This window comes from Chelonoidis abingdonii, chromosome 15 (assembly GCF_003597395.2).
Source record: "Chelonoidis abingdonii isolate Lonesome George chromosome 15, CheloAbing_2.0, whole genome shotgun sequence".
NCBI lineage: Eukaryota > Metazoa > Chordata > Testudines > Testudinidae > Chelonoidis > Chelonoidis abingdonii.
The window spans coordinates 34,317,216-34,337,018 of record NC_133783.1 but is presented as its reverse complement, the minus strand read 5'-3'; the positions used below and the strand labels follow the sequence as shown (position 1 = coordinate 34,337,018).

The 19,803-nt window shown below is 39.5% G+C and overlaps 1 protein-coding gene across 6 annotated transcripts in view; it reads left to right on the top strand.

The window, feature by feature from the left end:
- EXOC6 (exocyst complex component 6) overlaps positions 1-19,803 on the top strand; it is a 197,055-nt gene that overhangs the window by 114,038 nt on the left and 63,214 nt on the right. For all 6 annotated transcript variants that reach the window (XR_012657072.1, XM_032793134.2, XM_032793132.2 and 3 more), the window contains exon 18: positions 16,857-17,036. Coding sequence is in view for 5 of the 6 variants with exons in the window: in XM_032793134.2 (XP_032649025.1) it covers positions 16,857-17,036 (180 nt within the window). In the remaining variant the exon portion in view is untranslated. The remainder of the gene's footprint in view (positions 1-16,856; positions 17,037-19,803) is intronic.

Below are 19,803 nucleotides of genomic sequence, written 5' to 3'. Positions count from 1 at the left end.
GAGTAAGGGAATTTCCATATGACTTAGAGCCAGTGTAGTGGCACTATGCTGTAAACTTTTCTGGCCCTGATAATGGGGCATTTTCAGAGGAAAGGGGACTTTGTATTCCAGTGGTCTCTGGCTGCCAGAAGAGTCCCTTGGAATGTGGGAAGCTCTACATAAAATAGAGCAGATTTTGGACTGAAAATCAGTTGAAATTACTTGATTTACCTACAGTGGTCAGGAGCCTTACAAGGTTAAAATATGTGCATGCATTACTCACATAATATACAGGGTCCTTGGAAACAGCTTAAAGGTGTCAAATACACAGGAGCCGTATTTTTATTGGTATTGGGAAGACAAATCAGGTTGTCACAATAATTTTAATAAGAAGTTGAATGAACACAACACAGCCTCAGAGATGCTATTTCAATATGATCAGTTGTCTTGTGATTTACACTTTTAATATACAGGTAAAATAACATGCTCTGCTGGATTTTAAAATGAAACAATTTCTCTAGACTATGTAGAAGTTATTAAATGGACTTATGTTAATAATAAGCTTAGCCTTACAGTGGTAAACATGTCAGGATATGAAAGTTGAGAATTACAGGATGCTATAAATTAAAATGTCATGCTTTGGGTGTATGAGTAATAATCCCATTATAGATCACCCCCAATGAACTGTATCTTTGTAAGTATTAATGGGTTCATATTTGGAGAGAGACAAACTGGAAGATTGTTTATGCCAAATATTTTTGAGGTTACACCTACCCATTTCTCTGACTCGATCATGCATGTTTGCTGCTGTTTTATATTTGTTTTTAATTTTTATTTATGGTTTGTTCATGACAAAAGAGGAGATAAAGTACAGTAATCACATTTAATGTATTTGAATTTATATTAAAATTTACAAATGTCTGTCTGTTGACCAATCTTCCAAATTATAAAGGTCTTTTCTCTCTAGAACTTTAAAAAAACGAATAATATAAATCCATCGTAACACTGTGGAAGAAGCAGAGATCTCACCTACAGTCAGAGTTACAATTCAGAATAATGGAATGGAAAATCTCCATAGCTACTAATAGCCATCTAGTTAACTAGTTGTCAATTAAAGTTAAAATTACAATTATCCATGCTTTAAACAGAGGATCATTTATCTTCTAATATCTTGATACATTTGTATGGAAACTGATCTAATCGTTCAGAAGAAGTGCATCTAAAACTGCCCACGGGAAATCATTGAAGAATCCCCAAAACATTAGAAGTTCTCCTTTAAGAAATGCCTATATGGATTCCCACTCTTGAGGATAAGTGCACCTTTTTTGGATTAGCTCCTGGAGAAACAGAAAAAGGAAGCAAAGTCTATAGTAGCTGAGGTTCAGATGGAGTCCATACATTTTCTGTAAGCACCATACAGTGCCTTCTGTGTTGTTGCCAGCTTAATGACCATGGCAGTTATGTACTGATCCTTGGATTTTTATGGCAGTTTTCTATGTCTATGAAGAGAAATGGAAAAGGTAGAGAGAGGTCTGCAAGAGACATTTCTTTTCTCTGATTCTATTTTGACAGCTTTTGTGATGGTAGAAAGAGCTGTGAAGTGAGAACTATATCTGCGCTATTCCTATCATGTTTTGATTCTTTGGCCACAGGTATAGTTCTGAAATCCAATACGTAATAATACTTGCCTAATAAATTGTTGACTACTGAAGTAGAAGAGATTTCATTGGGTATAATTTTGAAAGTCATAAAGACTTTGGATGTTTCTCACATTATATTTAGCCAGACCATAATTTGTAGAGTTTTATTCTGGAGAGTCATAGTGTGGTGATGAATTTCCTTGTTATGATATATATTTTGAATAAATATCTCTTTATTGTTTTGTACATCTGAGGGACTGTCTCCCAAAGTGTAATAAGTTAACTTTATCGAAGCAGAACTCAAGGATGTTTTAAATTTTATGTATGAACAAATGTACTTCCAAACACATCCTAGCCTAGAAAGTGTGTATGGTGAGTTCAGATTCTCTCCAGCAAAGGCTGGGTTTGTTCGACTTTATTTTTTGGTAATTACTGGTAATTATTAGGTAACTCTTAAGAAGTTGCAACTTGAATATTAGGTATTTAACTATTTATATATATATTGGTACACCCAAACAAAGGAACAGAATTTCTTAAATTAATGGACTATAAAGGATTAATCCTGTTGAGTAGTTCTGTTTTGTATCTAAATGCAAGACTAAACCTATCCGATTCTAATATCACCTCTGGCACAGATGTGAAAGGATGGGTGAGGTACAATGAGATATCATCATTGTAGAGCAGTGCATTTATGTTCTATATTTTCCACCTGGAGGCCTGCAATTTTCCCATTAGCTCACATTTGTTCTGCTTGGGGTTTTGAAAGTAGAGTAAAGAGCAAAGGTGAAGAGGGCTCCCATTCAGTGTGGCCTTACCAATTTTGTCTCTCATGTGAGTGCACACATATATGTGCATATAGATATATATTATATTGGATATGGATATAGATTTCTCCTTCCAAGTATTTAAATTACCCACTTACCCATTATCCAACCAAGGGCTTTCCATGAATCAAGAGAGAAAAAAATTATCCAGGTGCTTTAATCTGGCCAGGTGAATACAGTTTAATGTTCACCTCAAATTGTTTGCTGATTTCATTCTTGCAATAAACCCTGTTTAACTTTTCTATGAATCTCTCAAGCTTTATTAGAACCCATCATAGAATTTTTGTGTCTGTATTTAGTAAGGATATTGGATAAGCAAGCTAATCCATTACATTTTTTCCTCAGTTTTGTTAGTTCATTCCACACTGCTTGTTAATTCCTCTGTTTTTCTTATTTCTTTGTAGCTTCTTCCTATATTTCAACAATTTTTCTCCATGAATGTCTTATAAAAAGAGATGCCACTTGGCCATGGGCGTATTCTAGTTTGTATGGATATATTTGTTCATCAAATTTTTATTTGTTGTTGCTGCAGTTAATTTGGGCACAAAACGTTTATCCAAATAATTCTGTATCAAAGCAGTTCATTTTGTATATTATGGGTTTCCTCCCATAAATTAACAAGGTGCAAGTCAACTAAGCTTCTAGGAACTCTTACTTTGTTACACATCTCCTTCTCCCTCATCCTATACAGGAGTGTCCTTACTTTAAGAATTGTGAATGCATGTTTTAGAAAGAAGGGAGGTAAAACACTGTTATTCAAAATCAGTGTAAAGGCTCCAAGCCACCTATTTCTATCTCCGTTTTCTCTGCCTCCTTTGTCCTGGAAGAGTTGAGTGCAACCTCAGACCACAGTACTTTGATCTAATTCTTTTTCTAAACTTTTCTTACAACTTTTGTGTAGAAGAGAGACAAGAAGACAAGAAATTCAGAAGGAAGAAAATAGGAAATATGAATACTGGTAAAAGGAGGGAATGGACTCTTTTGCTGCAGAGATCCTCACAGATAAGGGTCCCCAGTCATTCAAGAAAATATTCTTCAAGGAACTAGCTGAAAAATCCATCATCTTCATAAGTTCCCTTGGAGTTCTCTGACCTGGGATGTGTCCAGAGTAAAGTAGCCTCCTTGAAGTAATAAGTGTTGTTCTTAAGGCTCAGTTTAGTCTCCCTGAAACACTGCCTAGCTTTTCTTCCTGCTCATCCAGCTTGCCATACAACTTGAGAGCTGTTCATCCACTTGTGTCCCTCTTGAGTCCTGGCTGCCATCACAGCTGCCATGGTCCCATTTTTGTTTTCTAGATCCTCTTGGCCTCTGTATTTACAGTGTGATCTTTCCCTCACTTCTGCTGCTACAGGCTGGTTTCCTCCTAACATGAACACTTGTTGCACTGCCTCTTGTGCTGTACTGCCAAAGAAAAGAACTTCATGCTGGTTAGTTCCACCTCTGAATCACACTCAGACAAAGTCCTTTCCTCTTCTTCCAGATTCATCTCTCGGTCCTTTACTCCTTACCTCACGTATCCCAGCTGAGAGACCATCTGGCTTCACTTCTGACTTGATGTTGCAACTAACATTTCCTGTATGACTGTCTTCATGACTAATTTTGCCTGCAAGGACCCTCACTGGCTGGTGAGTGCTCTCGTAACCAAATTGTCCAGTGGTTCTGTGATGGGTTGGATCACAGAACCCCGCATGGGAGCTGCCAACTAATGTGCCAAAACTACATCTGCTCCTGGTTTCCCTGCCAGTTCAGGACTCCAGCACCCTGTCTTGCTGATCAAGACACTCCCGTCTGCTCCAGCAAAGACCCAGGTTCTGAATTACTTGCCCCAAAACTGCAGGTTTACCTGAAAGCAGCCAACAGAAGTGTGCTTGTCTTTAACACCCAGATGCCCAACTCCCAATGGGCTCTAAACCCAAATAAATCCATTTTACCGTGTATAAAGCTTATGCAGGGTAAACATATAAATTTTTCGTCCTCTATAACACTTATAGAGAAATATGCACAGTTGTTTGCTCCCCCAGGTATTAATACATACTCTGAGTTAATTAATAAGTAAAAAGTGATTTGATTAAATACAGAAAGTAGAATTTAAGGGATTCTAAGTAGTAACAGACAGAACAAAGTAAGTCACCAAGCAAAATAAAATAAAATGTGCAAATCTATGTCTAATCAAACTGAATACAGATAAGATCCTCACCAGTTCCAGAATGCTCTCTTTTACAGACTAATCTCCTTTTAGCCTCGGTCCAGCAATCACTCATACCCCTTGCAGTCTCTGTCCTCCATTCCAGTTTCTTTCAGTATCCTGGAGGGGGTGGAGAGGCTCTCTCTTTAGCCAGCTGAAGACAAAACGGAGGGGTCTCCCAAGGGTTTAAATAGGCTTTCTCTTGTGGGTGTAGAACCCCTCCTCACTCCTATGCAAAGTCCAGCTCCAAGATGAAGTTTTGGAGTCACCTGGGCAAGTCACATGTCCATGCATGACTCTCAGTTTTTACAGGTAACATCAATTGTTTACATGCTACCTTGAATGTCCTCAAGTAGACTTGTTATGTGGATTGGAGCATTCCAATATCCATTGTCCTTTAAGTGTTTCTTGATTAGGTACTTAATTTCAGTATTCCTTTCTCCAGGAACTGACCAAATGCTGTACTATGATTATTTAGAAATCAAGCCAGTACACAACCAACATTCATAACTTCGAATACAAAAATGATACATGCGTGCAAATAGGATTAATACATTCAGTAGATCATAACCTTTACAGATATATGTTAAATGGCATATGTAGCATAAAACACATTCTAAGCATATTTTCATAGAGCCTTATGGGAGGTACCGTCACAGGTTCATTCTCTCTCTCTGCCTCCAGAGTCCATGACCAGGTTGTTTGCAGACTGGGAACTTCCACTCCTCCCCAAACCCAAAGCATTGTGGGTGCTGTTTCCTGCCTAAAGGAATCTCCTCTTCTTCCTTTTGATGATAGTAGATAAGACCTTTTATCACTAAAGAAAATTCTGTCCCACTGCTGCTGCTAAGAAGGCAGTCTGCCTTAGCAGCTCCATATGCCCTAGCCTACAGCTTTCTCTTTTTACTGGAAATGCTGTGCCTGTAGAGACGATGTATTTTAGGAGCTCTTTTTCCCTAGGAGATTGAAGGTTAACACACAGCTGCCCTATTCTTGCCCCTTCTCAGCACCCTTTCTCCTATTTGGTGAGGTGCGAGGCAGGCATCTCTTCCCCTATTCAATGATAAGAGACTACTTTAAACTAACTCTTAATCTCAGATAATTTATAACCACCTACTTAGGGCTCCCAAGTATGTTAGGAATGACTGGACATAAATTATCAAGGAATTATTTTGTGGCAAAAAATGGGGTTTTATTTTCCACAGTCTCTGGTAAGAGATGACCATGGACCAGCTTCCAAGGTGGTTCCTCTTCCATGGCATAGATTCTCTTCTTTCATTTGTTTGGTCCAGTTTTCACAGTGGTGTTGACTTTCTGGGAAAGTCAGTCTTCTCTTTAGCCAAAGTAGTTAACTATAGTGCTTGTTTAGTCTTGCTTTAGTAAGGAATTCTATAGAAATGTTACTTAACTGAAATATGTATGTGTTAGGTTTCTTCAGTTCTGCACTGTAGAATTTCTTGATTCTTGAGATCTATGTGATTTCCCTCACTGTTCTATTTTTGGGCTCACAGTCTTGAGAGCTTGAACATATAAACTCTTTGTCGCTCAATTCAGAATTATCAGCCGTTAAGGTGCTCTCCTTGGGATGCTTCCCCTTCCAGAATTTCTTAGGCTGAACTGATCATGTTACACTACATCATACCAGCCATTTTTTTCTATTCTGCTTTCTCCTGACCATGTTTCTCATTCAAAATTAATTAGCTCAGTGTCAAGCAGGCAAGAGAAGGCTTTTAACCTTCAGGAACATATTCACCTAGTGCATATGGGATGATGCCTCTTTTCTCTGTGTCTGTGGTCTGGCTAGCTCTTTGACAGAGAAGGCTGATTACAGTGCCCTGTTACTATTTTTTAAATTTGGTCTCTCTAATTAACTTGTTCACTAAGTCATGTTGGAGCAAAACAGGGATGGAATATATGCTTTTCGAGGCTCCACAAGAGAATCCTTCCTAAGTCTTAATGTTTGCTGAATTTGCATAACATATAAAGATGTCATCTTAATGTTTGTTGTAGGATGGGGAAGAGAAAACCTAAAACAAGGGGGAATTGTTTGTGGAAAATTCTGTTAGTTTTAGCCTTCCTTTGCCTATCCTAGATCTCTCTCACCTCTAGTCAGGGATTGCTTCTCAACTTGTGGTATCTCTTTCAATATTATATTTCTCCATTTTCCTGCTCTGAAAGTCTTTTGGCTAAACTTAGAATTAGGATGGTTATGTTAAGAACGCTTGTGATTGACAGTTTTTGACTGTTTTCTGGTGGGCGGAGCCTTTGCATTTAAGGACTTTGTCAAGGTCTCTCACTTTCCCTATCCTACAATAAACAGAACTTCAGTAATGCAGTGTTGTTGTAGCCATGTTGGTCCCGGGATATTAAGGAGACAAAGTGGATGAGGTAATATCTTTTATTGGACCAACTTCTGTTAGTGAGAGAGACAAGCTTTCAAGCTGTAGCGCTCTGGGTGAGCTCGAAAGCTTGTCTCTCTCACCCACAAAAGTTGATCCAATAAAAGTTATCTCACCCATCTTGTCTCTAGACCTTAAGTAATTAATTTTCCTTATTTTTCTTCACTTTAGTCTTTATCAGTTGCACCTCTACCTCGATATAACGCTGTCCTTGGGAGCCAAAAAATCTTACTGCGTTATAGGTGAAACTGTGTTATATTGAACTTGCTTTGATCCGTCGAAGTGCGCAGCCCTGCCCCCCTGGTGCACTGCTTTACCGCATTATAACCAAATTCGTGTTATATCGGGTGGCATTATATCTAGGTAGTGGTGTATCTTTTTTCTTGTCCATATTATGGTCAGGTGCCAGTTTACTAAGTACTCTCACTTATACTGTTTCTGGAGTGTACTGGGCACACTAACTTCAAGGAACGCTTATTTATTTGTGCCATCATAACTTTTTCATTTGGGATTTAGACAACAACAGTATGACTTCTTGTGTATAGAGCTGGATGTACTTCATTTAATTATCTAGGTGTTCATACTGTGCCTGTCACTGTGGTATCTAAGCACCAGAAAAAAGATCATAGAATTAACTATAAGCACAGACAACAAGGTTATAAGATACCCTGTATGATTTCTCTCCTTCTTGGCATGACATAAAAGTATCATTTTTTCCCCCCAGGGAACCACACTTTAATGTAACATGCTTCATTTGTACTGGAAAATCCTCTTTTGAGTAATCCCTTTTTCTTTTTATGAAAAACTGCGTACACCTCACCAACTCGGCCATTCTGCAATTTGGTATGTACCATTATGATTAAGTACATCTCTTGGAGGCAAATTCTATCAGATTCCATACATTTCAAGTGATGAAGAATATCCTTTTCTTTGATAGTCTTATTGATCCCACTTATATTCCATAAGATCAGTTTATAAGTGTCTCTACCCTATGGGTTAAATTTTTCAAAAATGGAAATCTCTTCACTGCAGAGGATGTGAGGGAAATTCCTGTACCTGACTCATCCTTTTTAGGCAAAAAAAATCTGAGGAACTGTCCCAGATGGAGATGTCAGGAAGGAGTTTTGAAACAAATTGATCAATTAAACTGTAAAAAGTCACCAGGATCAAATGGTATTCATCCAAGGGTTCCGAAGGAACTCAAATATGAAATTGTAGAACTACTTACTAACTGTGGTATGTAACCTGGCGCTTAAATCAGCCTCTGTACCGGGTGACAGACAAACAGCTAATGTGATGCTGATTAATAAAAAAAAGCTCCAGAGGTGATCGTGGCAATTACAGGCCAGTAAACCTAACTTTAGTATCAGGCAAATTGGTTTAAACTGTAGTAAAGAACAGACTTCTCAGACACATAGATGAACATAATTTGTTGAGGAAGAGTCAGCATAGATTTTCTAAATGGAAATAATGCCTCACCAATCTGTTAGAATTCTTTGAGGGAGACAACAAGCATGTGGACAAGGGGGATCCAGTGGATATAGTGTACTTGGACTTTCAGAAAGCCTTTGACATGATCCCCCACAAAAGACTCTTAAGCAAAATAAGGACTCACAGAATAAGAGGGAAAGTCCTCTCATGGAGCAGTAACTGGTAAAAAAAAAAGGGTAGGAATAAATGGCTAGTTTTCACAGTGGAGAGAGGTAGAGATTGAGGTCCCTCAAGGTTCTATACTGGGACCTGTGCTGTTCAACATATTCATAAATTATCTGGAAAACAGGGGTAAACGGTGAGGTGGCAAAGTTGGATGACAATACAGAATTACTCAAGATAGGTAAGCCCAAAGCAGACTGCAAAGCATTGTAGAGATCTCACAAAACTGGGTGGCTGGGCAAGAAAATGGCAGATGAAATTCAGTGGTGATGAATGCAAAGTAATTCACATTGGAAAACATAATCCCAACTATACATACAAAATGATGGGGTCTAAATTAGCTGTTCCCTCTCAGAAAAGAGATCTTGGACTCATTGTGGATAGTTCTTTGAAAATGTCTGCTCAGTATACAGTGGCAATACAAAAAATCTGACAATGTTAGAAACAATTAGGAAAGGAACAGATAATAAGGCAGAAAATAACATAATTCCTCTATGTATGCCCACATCTTGAATGCTGCATGCAGTTCTGGTGGCCCCATCTCAAAAAAGATATATTTGAATTGGAAAAAGTACAGTGAAGAGCAACAAAAATGATTAGGGATGTGGAACAGTTTCCAAATGAGGAGACTGGAACTGTTCAGCTTGGAAAAGAGATGACTGGGGGGTATATTATGGAGGTCTATAAAATCGTGAATGGTGTGGAGAAAGTGAATAAGGAAGTATTATTTACTCCTTCACATAACACAAGAACCAGGGGTCACCCAATGAAGTTAATAGGCAGTAGGTTTAAAACAAACATAGGGAAGTACTTCTTCACACAACATGCAGTCAATCTGTGGAACTCACTGCCAGAGGATGTTGTGAAGGCCAAAAGTATAATTGGGTTAAAAAATGAATTATATAAGTTTATGGAGGGTCGGTCAATCAATGGCTATTAGCCGAGATGGTCAGGGACACAACCTCATGCTCTGGGTGTCTCTAAACCTGTGACTATCAGAAGCTGGGACCAGATGACGGGATGGATCACTTGATAAATTACTCTGTTCGCTTCACTCTCTCTGAAACATCTGTAACTCGCCACTGCTGGAAGACAGGATACTGAGCTAGATGGACAATTGGTCTGACCCAGAGTAGCCATTCTTATGTTCTTAAATTTTATTCCATTTTTAACCTTTTAGAGGTTTGTCTGTTTTCTCCCATGATATTGCTTTAATATATATCTTATTTAATTTTATTAGACAGTGTTTCATTCAGGCACTAGGTGAGTGGTTCAATCTGGTTTAGACAAGATAGAGATATAAAGCTGGGTGTCATCAGCATATTGAAACCTGTGTCCCCCCACTAGTGGTTTGTCTACACTGAGAGGTTAATTCAGTTCAAGGTAGGATGTGAATTTAAAATTATTCCTAATTAACTCCCTATGTGGACACTCTTATTCTGGAATAAGAGTGCTTTATTTCAGATTATTAGAATCCAGTAGATTAAAGTAATTCAGAATAAGGCACTCTTATTCCAGAATATAGCATCCACACAGAGAGTTAATCAGGAGCTATTTCAGAATAACTCCCCATGTAGGCAGACCTTAAACTTCCTAATGGCCTCATTCAAATGTTGAAGAGCATGATGATAAAATGGAATCCTACAATATACATGTGATACTCCACACTATGGAAGAGTTGCCCCTGGGGCCTCTCACAAAGAAAGGAGCAGAGTCATTGAAGAAAACAGCCCTTCCCATCCAACTCACTGTTCTGATGGTGGGTAGGAGTTTTAGGAGCATACAGAAGTCCCTTGTTAAAATTCTGTTACCAAATGAAAGAGAGAGTTGAGGTGATTTTGCCCCATTACTAAACACTGGTAAGCCATGTCTGTTTGATTTATCCCTTGGGATCACAGTAGTAGTTCTGAAAACTAAACTTTTGCTTTTGGAGTGGACTGCATTATCCCAAAAGGCCAGTGTGTTCAGTACTTTTCCTGGGTGAGAATATGGAGCCCTTTGTTGTTAAAATATTGGCAGCACACTATTGCTATTGTAACTTTATAACCAAAGCAAAATAGGTGGGTGTCACCAAAATCTGGCTACAATGGACAAAAAGGACAAAACAGTGCTGTCACTTTTTAAATAGACCTGTGCCAGCTGTTAGAACCAGTTAGTAGGTGGTAGGGTACAGCCAATCCCTTAGTGTCTGCTTTTTTCAAACCATCAATCACTCTAGGCTCAAGAAGCTCACTCCTGCAGGAGTTAATTTACAGTTCTTGTTATTACAGATTGTTATGATTTAAGTAAAAAGATCAAGTAAAGGTTTATCATTAACTGATGTTTTTACAGTCCTAGCAATCTACAAAATAGTAAATGCCAATATAATACTTTGAAATTTTAACAAGTTGCTAGACTCCTAAATGTCAAATTAGGAGAGCTGTTTGATGCTTTTATAGGTTGCTTTGATCATAAAATGCCATTTTAGGATAATCTTTTATTTGACATTTTTACACATTCAGTAAATGCTTTTCCTCCATTAAAAGTTCCCCAAGGAAACTCAAGGCAAAGAACTGTAAATGAAAGAGAAATTAAGATTCTCAGTTCATATACCTTGTATTGTAATGATTAAGAATAAGAGAATTATGCAAGTAATAAGATAGTAAATTTAGTTGCATGTCAATCGATTTATATAATCTGACAATTTAATACTTATGTAAATACATGTGTACATTTACCTACGTTGTTGTTACTTGTTTTCATTAGTTTTTTTTTCCCTACACCTGAATAGCTCATGTAAGTTTTGGGCAAAATTGTAAGTCACATTGTTCAATGTCATGTGATGGTACAACAAAAGACCATATTGGCATGTCCTAAAATAGGACCCAATCCTGTTTCTTTTTAAATCAGTGAGAGTTTTGCTTCCAACATGAATATTGGTTTGTCTGACTTGACCAGTCTGGGCTTGAATGGAGGAAGAGTAAATACTTAATGACTACAAGCAAGAGGGTAGAATTAAGAGTGCCATAGAATATTTAGTTACGAATTTCCTGATACGTTAAACAGTTAAATCATAAATCAAATTTTTTTTTCATGGAAACAGTGAGATTCTATCAGCGTTCAGAGAAAAATTTTGTTGTAATGAAAATCTACATATGTACAAGTTAGAGCTTCTTTCTCTTTCATCCTTAAGCATCTTTGCAGACACGAGGAACAGTGCAGAGTCATCATTCATTCCTGTCCATGGCTTGTTCCTCCATTAACCCCAGCCTGGTCATGTCCCTGCATATGATGTCCCACCATCTAGTCAGTGGTTGGCCTCTAGGTTGAACTGACCTTGGCAGTTTTACTATGGCATCCTGTTATCTGCTTGTCTTTGGCAGTGTCCCCACCCCTGCAATCTTTTCAGTTGTAACCAGTCCTGTACCCTGATTTCACATCCTACTCTCCTTCTAACTTTACATTTGTCTTAAAATCATTCACCATCTTTCAAAGAACTCTTCATCTCCTCTACCTCCAGCCTTCTCATGTCTGTTTCATTTAATGCAGCTGCTTCCAGACCACAGAGTAATACTGTTAGTATGCTGGTTTGATAAATTTTCATTTTAGTACCAAATATGTTTGTACCAGTCCATAATTTCATCCATTTCTGTGCAGCACTTGTAACTAAAGCACATTTCCTTGTGACCTCATCCTTAATGGAACTGTCTTCACTAATCAAGTGTCCTAGGTATTCACAGGATTCTGCTTGTTCTATGACTTAGCTGCTGCACTTTATCTAATGTCCCTTTTCCAAGATGCAACCACTTTGTCATTTTGGCATTTATAGTAAGCTGAAGTTGACTACACCAGTTGCCCAAGAGAGTGAAGAATATCACAAGAGAGTAAAGAGTATTGTGATGAAGTGAGAGTGTTCTTAATGTGTTCCTCTGAATACTGTGTGGGTGCCTCAGTTTCCCCATGCATTTCTTAAGTCTAGGGAGTTAGAGTGTTGCAAAGCAAAGGGCCAGTGCATATAAATGGCCGAAACTCTGTCTCCTGGCAACTAATGGCTGGGGCCCTTCCCTCCAGCAAGGAGATAGCTAAAGGTGTTGGAGAACAAAGGAATCAGGTGACCTCCTTGCCCAGGAAAGGAACAAAGCCTAGAGGAGAAGGGGCTGGAGGGTGAGTCAGTTTGGAGCTAGCTGGAGACCAGGAGTGAGGGCAGACGTGAGTCTCTGGCTCGTTGCCCGCAGGATGGACCTGGCTGAGGGGTCTGGTTCGCTGTATCTACAAGCTCTGTTTTAGACCACGTTCCTGTCATCTAATAAACCTGTTTTATTGGCTGGCTAAGAGTCACGTCTGACTGCAAAGTGGGGTTGCAGGACCCTGTGGCTTCTCCAGGACCCTGTCAGGGCGGACTCGCTGTGGGAAGCGCAAGGAGGGGCAGAGGATGCTGAATGCTCCAAAGGTCAGATGCAGGAAGGTGGAAGCCATGTGAGTTTCTTTCCCTGAAGACAGTCTGCTCACAGAGAGGAGACTTCACCAGAGTCCTGACTGGCTTTGTAGGGAGCAGTTCCAGAACATCACCCGGGAACTCCGTAACAATCATCATCAATGCAAACATGTCTGCCAGTTGTGCAACGTCATCTACACAAGTTAAGGAGCTTAACTCTAGATCAGTGGTAGGCATGTGACCTGTCAGGGTAATCCACTAGGGGGCCGCGAGACAGTTTGTTTACATTGACTGTCCGCAGGCATGGCCGCCCGCAGCTCCCAGTGGCCGCAGTGCACTGTTCCTGGCCAATGGGAGCTGCAGGACGCGGTGCGGGCCACAGGGACATGCTAGCCACTGCTTCCCGCAGCTCCCAGTGGAAGCTGCAGGCAGCCCTGCCTGCGGACGGTCAATGTAAACAAACTGTCTCGTGGCCTGCCAGTGGATTACCTTGACAGGTCACGTGCAGGCCAGGGGTTGCCCGCTGCTGCTCTAGATTATCCAGTGTCACACCCTCCAACTTGTCTAATGCTCTTAATGTCCAGTTTAATAACATAATGAAACATGACTGATTCTGTGGCCTCTTGTCTTACAGCATACTTTGGCTTGAACCAGTTGCTTTAGTTCCCACCAATTCTTACTGCATTGCAGGAATCTTTGTACCTAGGTTTTATAACTGCAATTCTTTTATCTGAAACTCCATATGATTTTGCTATTTTCCATAATGCTTCCCTTCAAACTGAATCAAATGCCTTTGTAAAGTCAATGAAAACAGCAAACATCTTTAATTTCCATTTTTGCTTTTTTTTCATCAACTAAGGCCAGGTCTGAAACTGCACTGTTTCTCACTTACTTCTTCCTGTAAAATTGTCCTTAATCTGTTGACAGTTACTTTCATCATGATTTTTTTGGATCCCAACCATAAGCTTATACCTCTATAATTATTGTATCCATAGGATCTCCTTTCTTCATGACTGGTACAATGATTATTTATACACAGTCATCTGGTACCTCCTGTTACTCTCATACCTTCTTTATGGTTTTCAAGTGCTTTGATTTCATTGTCCTGCCAGTTTTTAGCAGCTCAGCTATTTTATTGTCTGTCCCTGCAGTAGCAAGTTAGAGCAGCTGTACTAAATTCTACTTGCCCAAATATATGTATTTATAATTTAGAGGCAAGTAAATATAATTCCAATGTTGCCTAATTTCAGAGTAACACATTTTTGGCTCCTGCTGGCGCTAGTCTCACAATGATGTGAGAATGTCCAACTTTAACTCAGTTTTCAGATTACTCAGGAAGAAAAACACTCGGGCTGTCTTCCCCACTTCCTCACCTTTTGGGAAAGAGCAGCCAATCACAGCTACAGCAGTAGATAGACAGAATTCTCTTCCCATCTTCTCAGGAGAAGAAAGAAGCAGCAGCAGGCACCATTCTACAAGAAGAGAAAGAAGAGGGGAAAGCAGAAAAAGCCTAGTAGCCCAAAGCAGCTCTCTATGCCTCCCCTACTGTGAACAATATATCAGTTCCCCTGTATCCTCCCTCTTCCATCTCCCCTCTCCTTCTCTCTAAGATTATAATCCCAGGTCTGGGAGGTAGGAGAACACAAATCCCTTGGAGCTGCCTTTCCCCCCTAGGTATAAGAGAGTGGGCAGGCATGAAGAACCTGTGAGCTACTCTCCCCTAGGCCCCCAAGAGAGGGGATAAAATTCCCCAGGGAGCTTTCCCTCCCGCCAGACCTGGTAAGGGAAATGGTACCTCTAAAGTTGCAGGAGGAATCTAGCTGAGCTGGGAGGAAAAGGGCACGTGTGAGGTTGGGTGGCAAAATTATGCAAAATTATTGTGTGGCTCTGTGGATGGAGTTAACATGGAAACTGGGACACCAAACTGATGTAGTCTGCCAGAAGGCACATTGTACCAGGGATGAGAACAGACACAAATATCTCTCTCCAAAAAGGAGGCAAACAGCCTCCCCTAAGGCTCACTCCTCTAAAAGTTTGAAGGTGAAATCCCAACCAATCTGCCCACGCTGAAATCCAAGATGGCACTGACTGTCTGTTCCCATACCAAGGACCATGCTGTCTCTGGTATCAACAACAAGGCACCAATCTTTGCCTCATCCACTTTGGCATGAAGGCCTGTTACTGTGGTACCACCTGAGACCCTGCCTGTGGTCATCCATGGGATTTCCATTTTGGTGTAGAGAGACCTTTCTGATGGATCGGTACTAGAATCACTTGTCATTGAGAGGCTACAGGATGTTATTGCCAAACTATCCTTCAGTGCTGATCGCAAGACCAGGCAGGGCATGCCTGACAGAACTGCCCCACCATTGGAAGACGTGTATTACTTTTCTCTTCCTCAGAAGAACATAGCAAGATTTCCTTTCCTGAGCATAGCCCATAATCCCCGTGGTGGCACAATATGAGTTTTGCAGAAAGTGGTGAGAAGACTCCTTGAGGGTTACCAGGGCCATTTGTTGTGTTTGAACTGGTGAAGGGACAACTCTCATCCTCTTACACATCCTCCAAGCAAATAGGCAACTGCTTGTTAGTCACAAAGAGTGGAATCTGTGTGAACAATAACTCGAAGAACAAAGAATGGTTATGTACCGTGCAGTAAGTACATATGTTTTTTTGAGATGTGCATGCAGATTCCGCAACCTGCCTTCCATCTCTGCTAATCAGAGACTGCTCTTATGAGATTTTAATTGGCAAAGGAACTGAGGCACTTGAGGCCTCTCCACTCTATGCCCTTGGCTTTGTGGGGTGAGAGGTACGAGCATGGCCCTTTTGGACACTGCTATTTGAAAAGAATCCAATCTTGCCTCCTTGGGGTGGATGTGCACCAAGAGTAGAATCTGTGTGGACAATATATCTCAAAGAACCCCACCCATACACCTGAGATGTATGAGAAGTTCAGATGCTATGTGGATCATGACCTGTCCTGGGACTTATCTTATATATTTAACTGACTCCTATTAGCATAGTATCTGAGCACCTCATAATCTTTAATATATCCATCATTACAGTGCCCCTGTGAAGTAAGAAATGGCTGTTATCTCCCAAAAAATTGATATTGCTGAGGACAGATTGATAATGAGTGGTGTGTTCTGAAACCTGGTGTGTTATACTGTCATTTATGAAGAGGAAATGCATATTCATAAAATGTGCATTTTTATTATTTAGGATGTATATTGTTAATGTAAAAACTTGTGAATCCTGGCTGTTCAACCATAACAAATATGATAATTAGTTTTTTTCATGATCAGCTTTCTTTGTGGGCAAATAAAGGTGGGCAAATAAATTTGTTCCTGGTCCGGTAAATTTTCGTTATAGTTTTCCAAAACTGAGTTAAAGATTTTCACTGGAAAGAAGAGCAGACTGACTGATCTTTTATTCTGTCTCCAAGTCTCCAGGATGAGTCTGAAAAATACTAATGTTGCTCTACAGTGAGATTAATAGTATCTGAAAAACCATATTCAGGATGGCACTATGTTGATATTCTTAAAAAAAAAAATACAAAACCAAGGATTTAATTAAGATGCCACTGGCAACATTGTGCTTTCAAGCTACAAGTTACAGCTTGGATTTAAAAACTAGGCAATGTTTTATTTAATTCCCAAAAAGTCATATGCTCTATTAAATGACACTTCTATCAGTGGAGTTATATCAATTTTAGTAAAGTTTTGAGTGGTGATTATGCAGTGTTGGTATTTTTTTCAGGATGCAAGACATGCAGCAGAAGGAGAAATATACACCAAACTGAACCAAAAAATTGATGAATTTATTCAGCTTGCTGACTACGATTGGACAATGTCTGAGCCTGCTGGAAGAGCCAGTGGATATTTAATGGATCTTATTAATTTCTTAAGAAGCACATTTCAGGTTTTTACTCACTTGCCTGTAAGTATACAAAATAGGCCTTGTTTTCAGATTATTGGAGTCCTATTTTCTGTAAATTTTAACTTTCTGATTTTTGGAAGAAAATAGCTTTTAAGTAAATATTTTCGGGGGATAGACATGATTTCAGATTGCTTACATGCTAACAGATGCATTATTCAGTGTAGAATTATATATATGATAAATGGAATTATAAAATATTTGTAAAAGATTTTACTTTAGAAGAAAATAAAATGCAGCACCTCAAAGCTTTTTTTTTTTTTACTCAACTACTAGTAGTAAATATTCATACTGTTTTTTAGATCTCATAAAACTTAAATCACTTCAGGCCAGATTTTCAAATGTTCATTTTAATTGTGCCTGCAAATTCGGTGGAGAAGTCCACTGATCCACAGAATGCAAATCTGATTCAACCTATGCACATTGTGTGTGTGATTTTGAACAGCATCTAAAAATTTAAACCCAAAGTATGTTAAACTAAAGTATTTTTTTGTCCATAAAAACTCCATAGGCTTCTACCTGTCTGAGTTCCCACTGAAACTAATCTTCATTCATGAGTCAGATAAATTCCTTATTTTCCTTAGCTCCAAGTAAAGGGAGTATTGTCCATCTGATTTATGTATCAATTATTATATTTCATTGTCTTAGTGGTCACTTTTCAAGACACATGCACAACTACTAGGGTGGATTCTGCTCTTAGTTTATGCCATTGTAGATCTGGAGTAACTCCAATGAAATCAATGGAATTACTTCCAGTTTACAGTGGCGGCTCCAGGCACCAATGCTCCAAGCGCGTGCCTGGGGTGGCAAGTCGTGGGGGGCACCCTGCTGGTCCCTGCGAGGGCGGCAGTCAGGCAGCTTTTGGCGGCTTGCCTGCGGGAGGTCTCTGGTCTCGTGGATTTGGCGGTGAGCCTGCGGGAGGTCCGCCGGTCCCACGGATTTGGCGGTAATTCAGCAGTAGGTACACCGAAGCCGCAAGACCGGCCGACCTCCCGCAGGTGTGCTGCCGAATCCACGGGACCAGGGACCTCTTGCAGGCAAGCCACCGAAGGCTGTCTGACTGCCGTGCTTGGGGCGGAAGAAAGCTAGAGCTGCCCCTGCCAGTTTGTATCAGTGCCACAGCAGAATTTGGCCCAAAACATCTAGCCTTTATGGATTCATTACATTGTGCTTCAGCATGTTCTTTGTTGCATTGCTTGATGTGTGATTGCTTCACCCACATTCAGTGCCTCTGGACAGGTGTACAATCTTATTAATAAATATAACATATTTCTATTAGTCTGGAATTTCCACATCTCTGTTGGAAGTTAAATCAAGAAAAGAATTTCACCTATGAATACTATAGCATAATTACAGTAGGTAAAGGAATTAGAGATTTTTTTTGCTTTCTTCTGAAGCATCATATATTTGGCCATTTGTAGAGGAGACAAGATATTAGAGTTGGTACACAATGGGACAGATCTGGTATTCCAAATCTAATATTAAAGTGGCTTTGATTTTTCTCTGTCTTAGTTTCTTCCCCACTCTTAAAGTATTCCTTTTTCTGCACATAAGGTCAATAGCTGTGTGAAATATGAGGGATGTGGAACATTTCTAATCCTCTTTTAGGGGCTATGCTTCATTAGTCATAACTGATATACTTATATGGCTTATGGCCATTTGCACTCATGGTGGGGTGCTACGTTTCAGTTTGGTGACACTGCTTTACGTGTTAAGTAATCCTGGGTTTAGTGGGCTAACGTAAGTGCCATTTCCTTGCAAGAACTTGCCTATCTGTGCCAACATTGTAGCACTTAATGGGAAAGAATGGAAGGAAGCAGCTATATCAGTTAACAATTGAATAAAAAGAATGGAAGGGACATACATTCATATTTTAGAGCATAACCTAACCTCTAGCTGAGAAGGTGAGGAAGAAACTTCCCCTGGTGGACTGGTTATTCTATAATTCCCTACTTTGAGTTTCTTGCATTTGGTATTGGCTACTGTAACAGACAGGATACTGAACTAGATGGACTACCAGTTTGATCCAGTATTACAGTTCCTGTAAAATGTAGGATGGTATGTTTTTGTCTTATTCTGGGCATCTCTAATAGAATAACCTAGGACACATTTGCTTGACCTGGTTGATTGATTTGTGAACAAGTCAACAAAATGTGGAAACCTGTTCTACAGACCTCTGCATATAAATGTTAGTGTGAGAGTTGTAGAAATGATATGAAAATTAGTTTATGATTTAATTCTTTTCCTTACCATTAGTTTCAGAGTTTGATTTGTAATAGTAGGAAATATTTGTCCTAAAAAGGATGTTTATAATAAAGGTATTTTCAATAGACAAGCCCACAAAACTGTCTCGTTTTCATAATTAAACAAGTTAATAAAACATAAAAAGCCTAACCTTAGAGATTTTGATGGCTTAAGCAAAGCTAGATTGCAATGTACCACATATAGGGTTTTGGATGGGATAGTTTTTAGGAGGACTTTTCATTAACAAAATAAAAGCTTCACAATTTTACTTCAAGAAATGTTGGTGCCTTATTGCATTGGTGGTAGAAATACCATTCAAACATATATTAATAGTTCTATACTTTTTATATCCAGAAACTATAGAACCAAGTCCTGCTCATTTGGTTGTGGGTATAGTGAGGAAGGAAGAAGGTATAGGGAGCCTCTTCTCCCTCCAACCATTGTGTATCCACATAGCAGAAAGGCAGAATATAATTCAGGTGTTTACTAGTCTGGAGACATGGCCACCTTGCTCCCATGAGCTCTC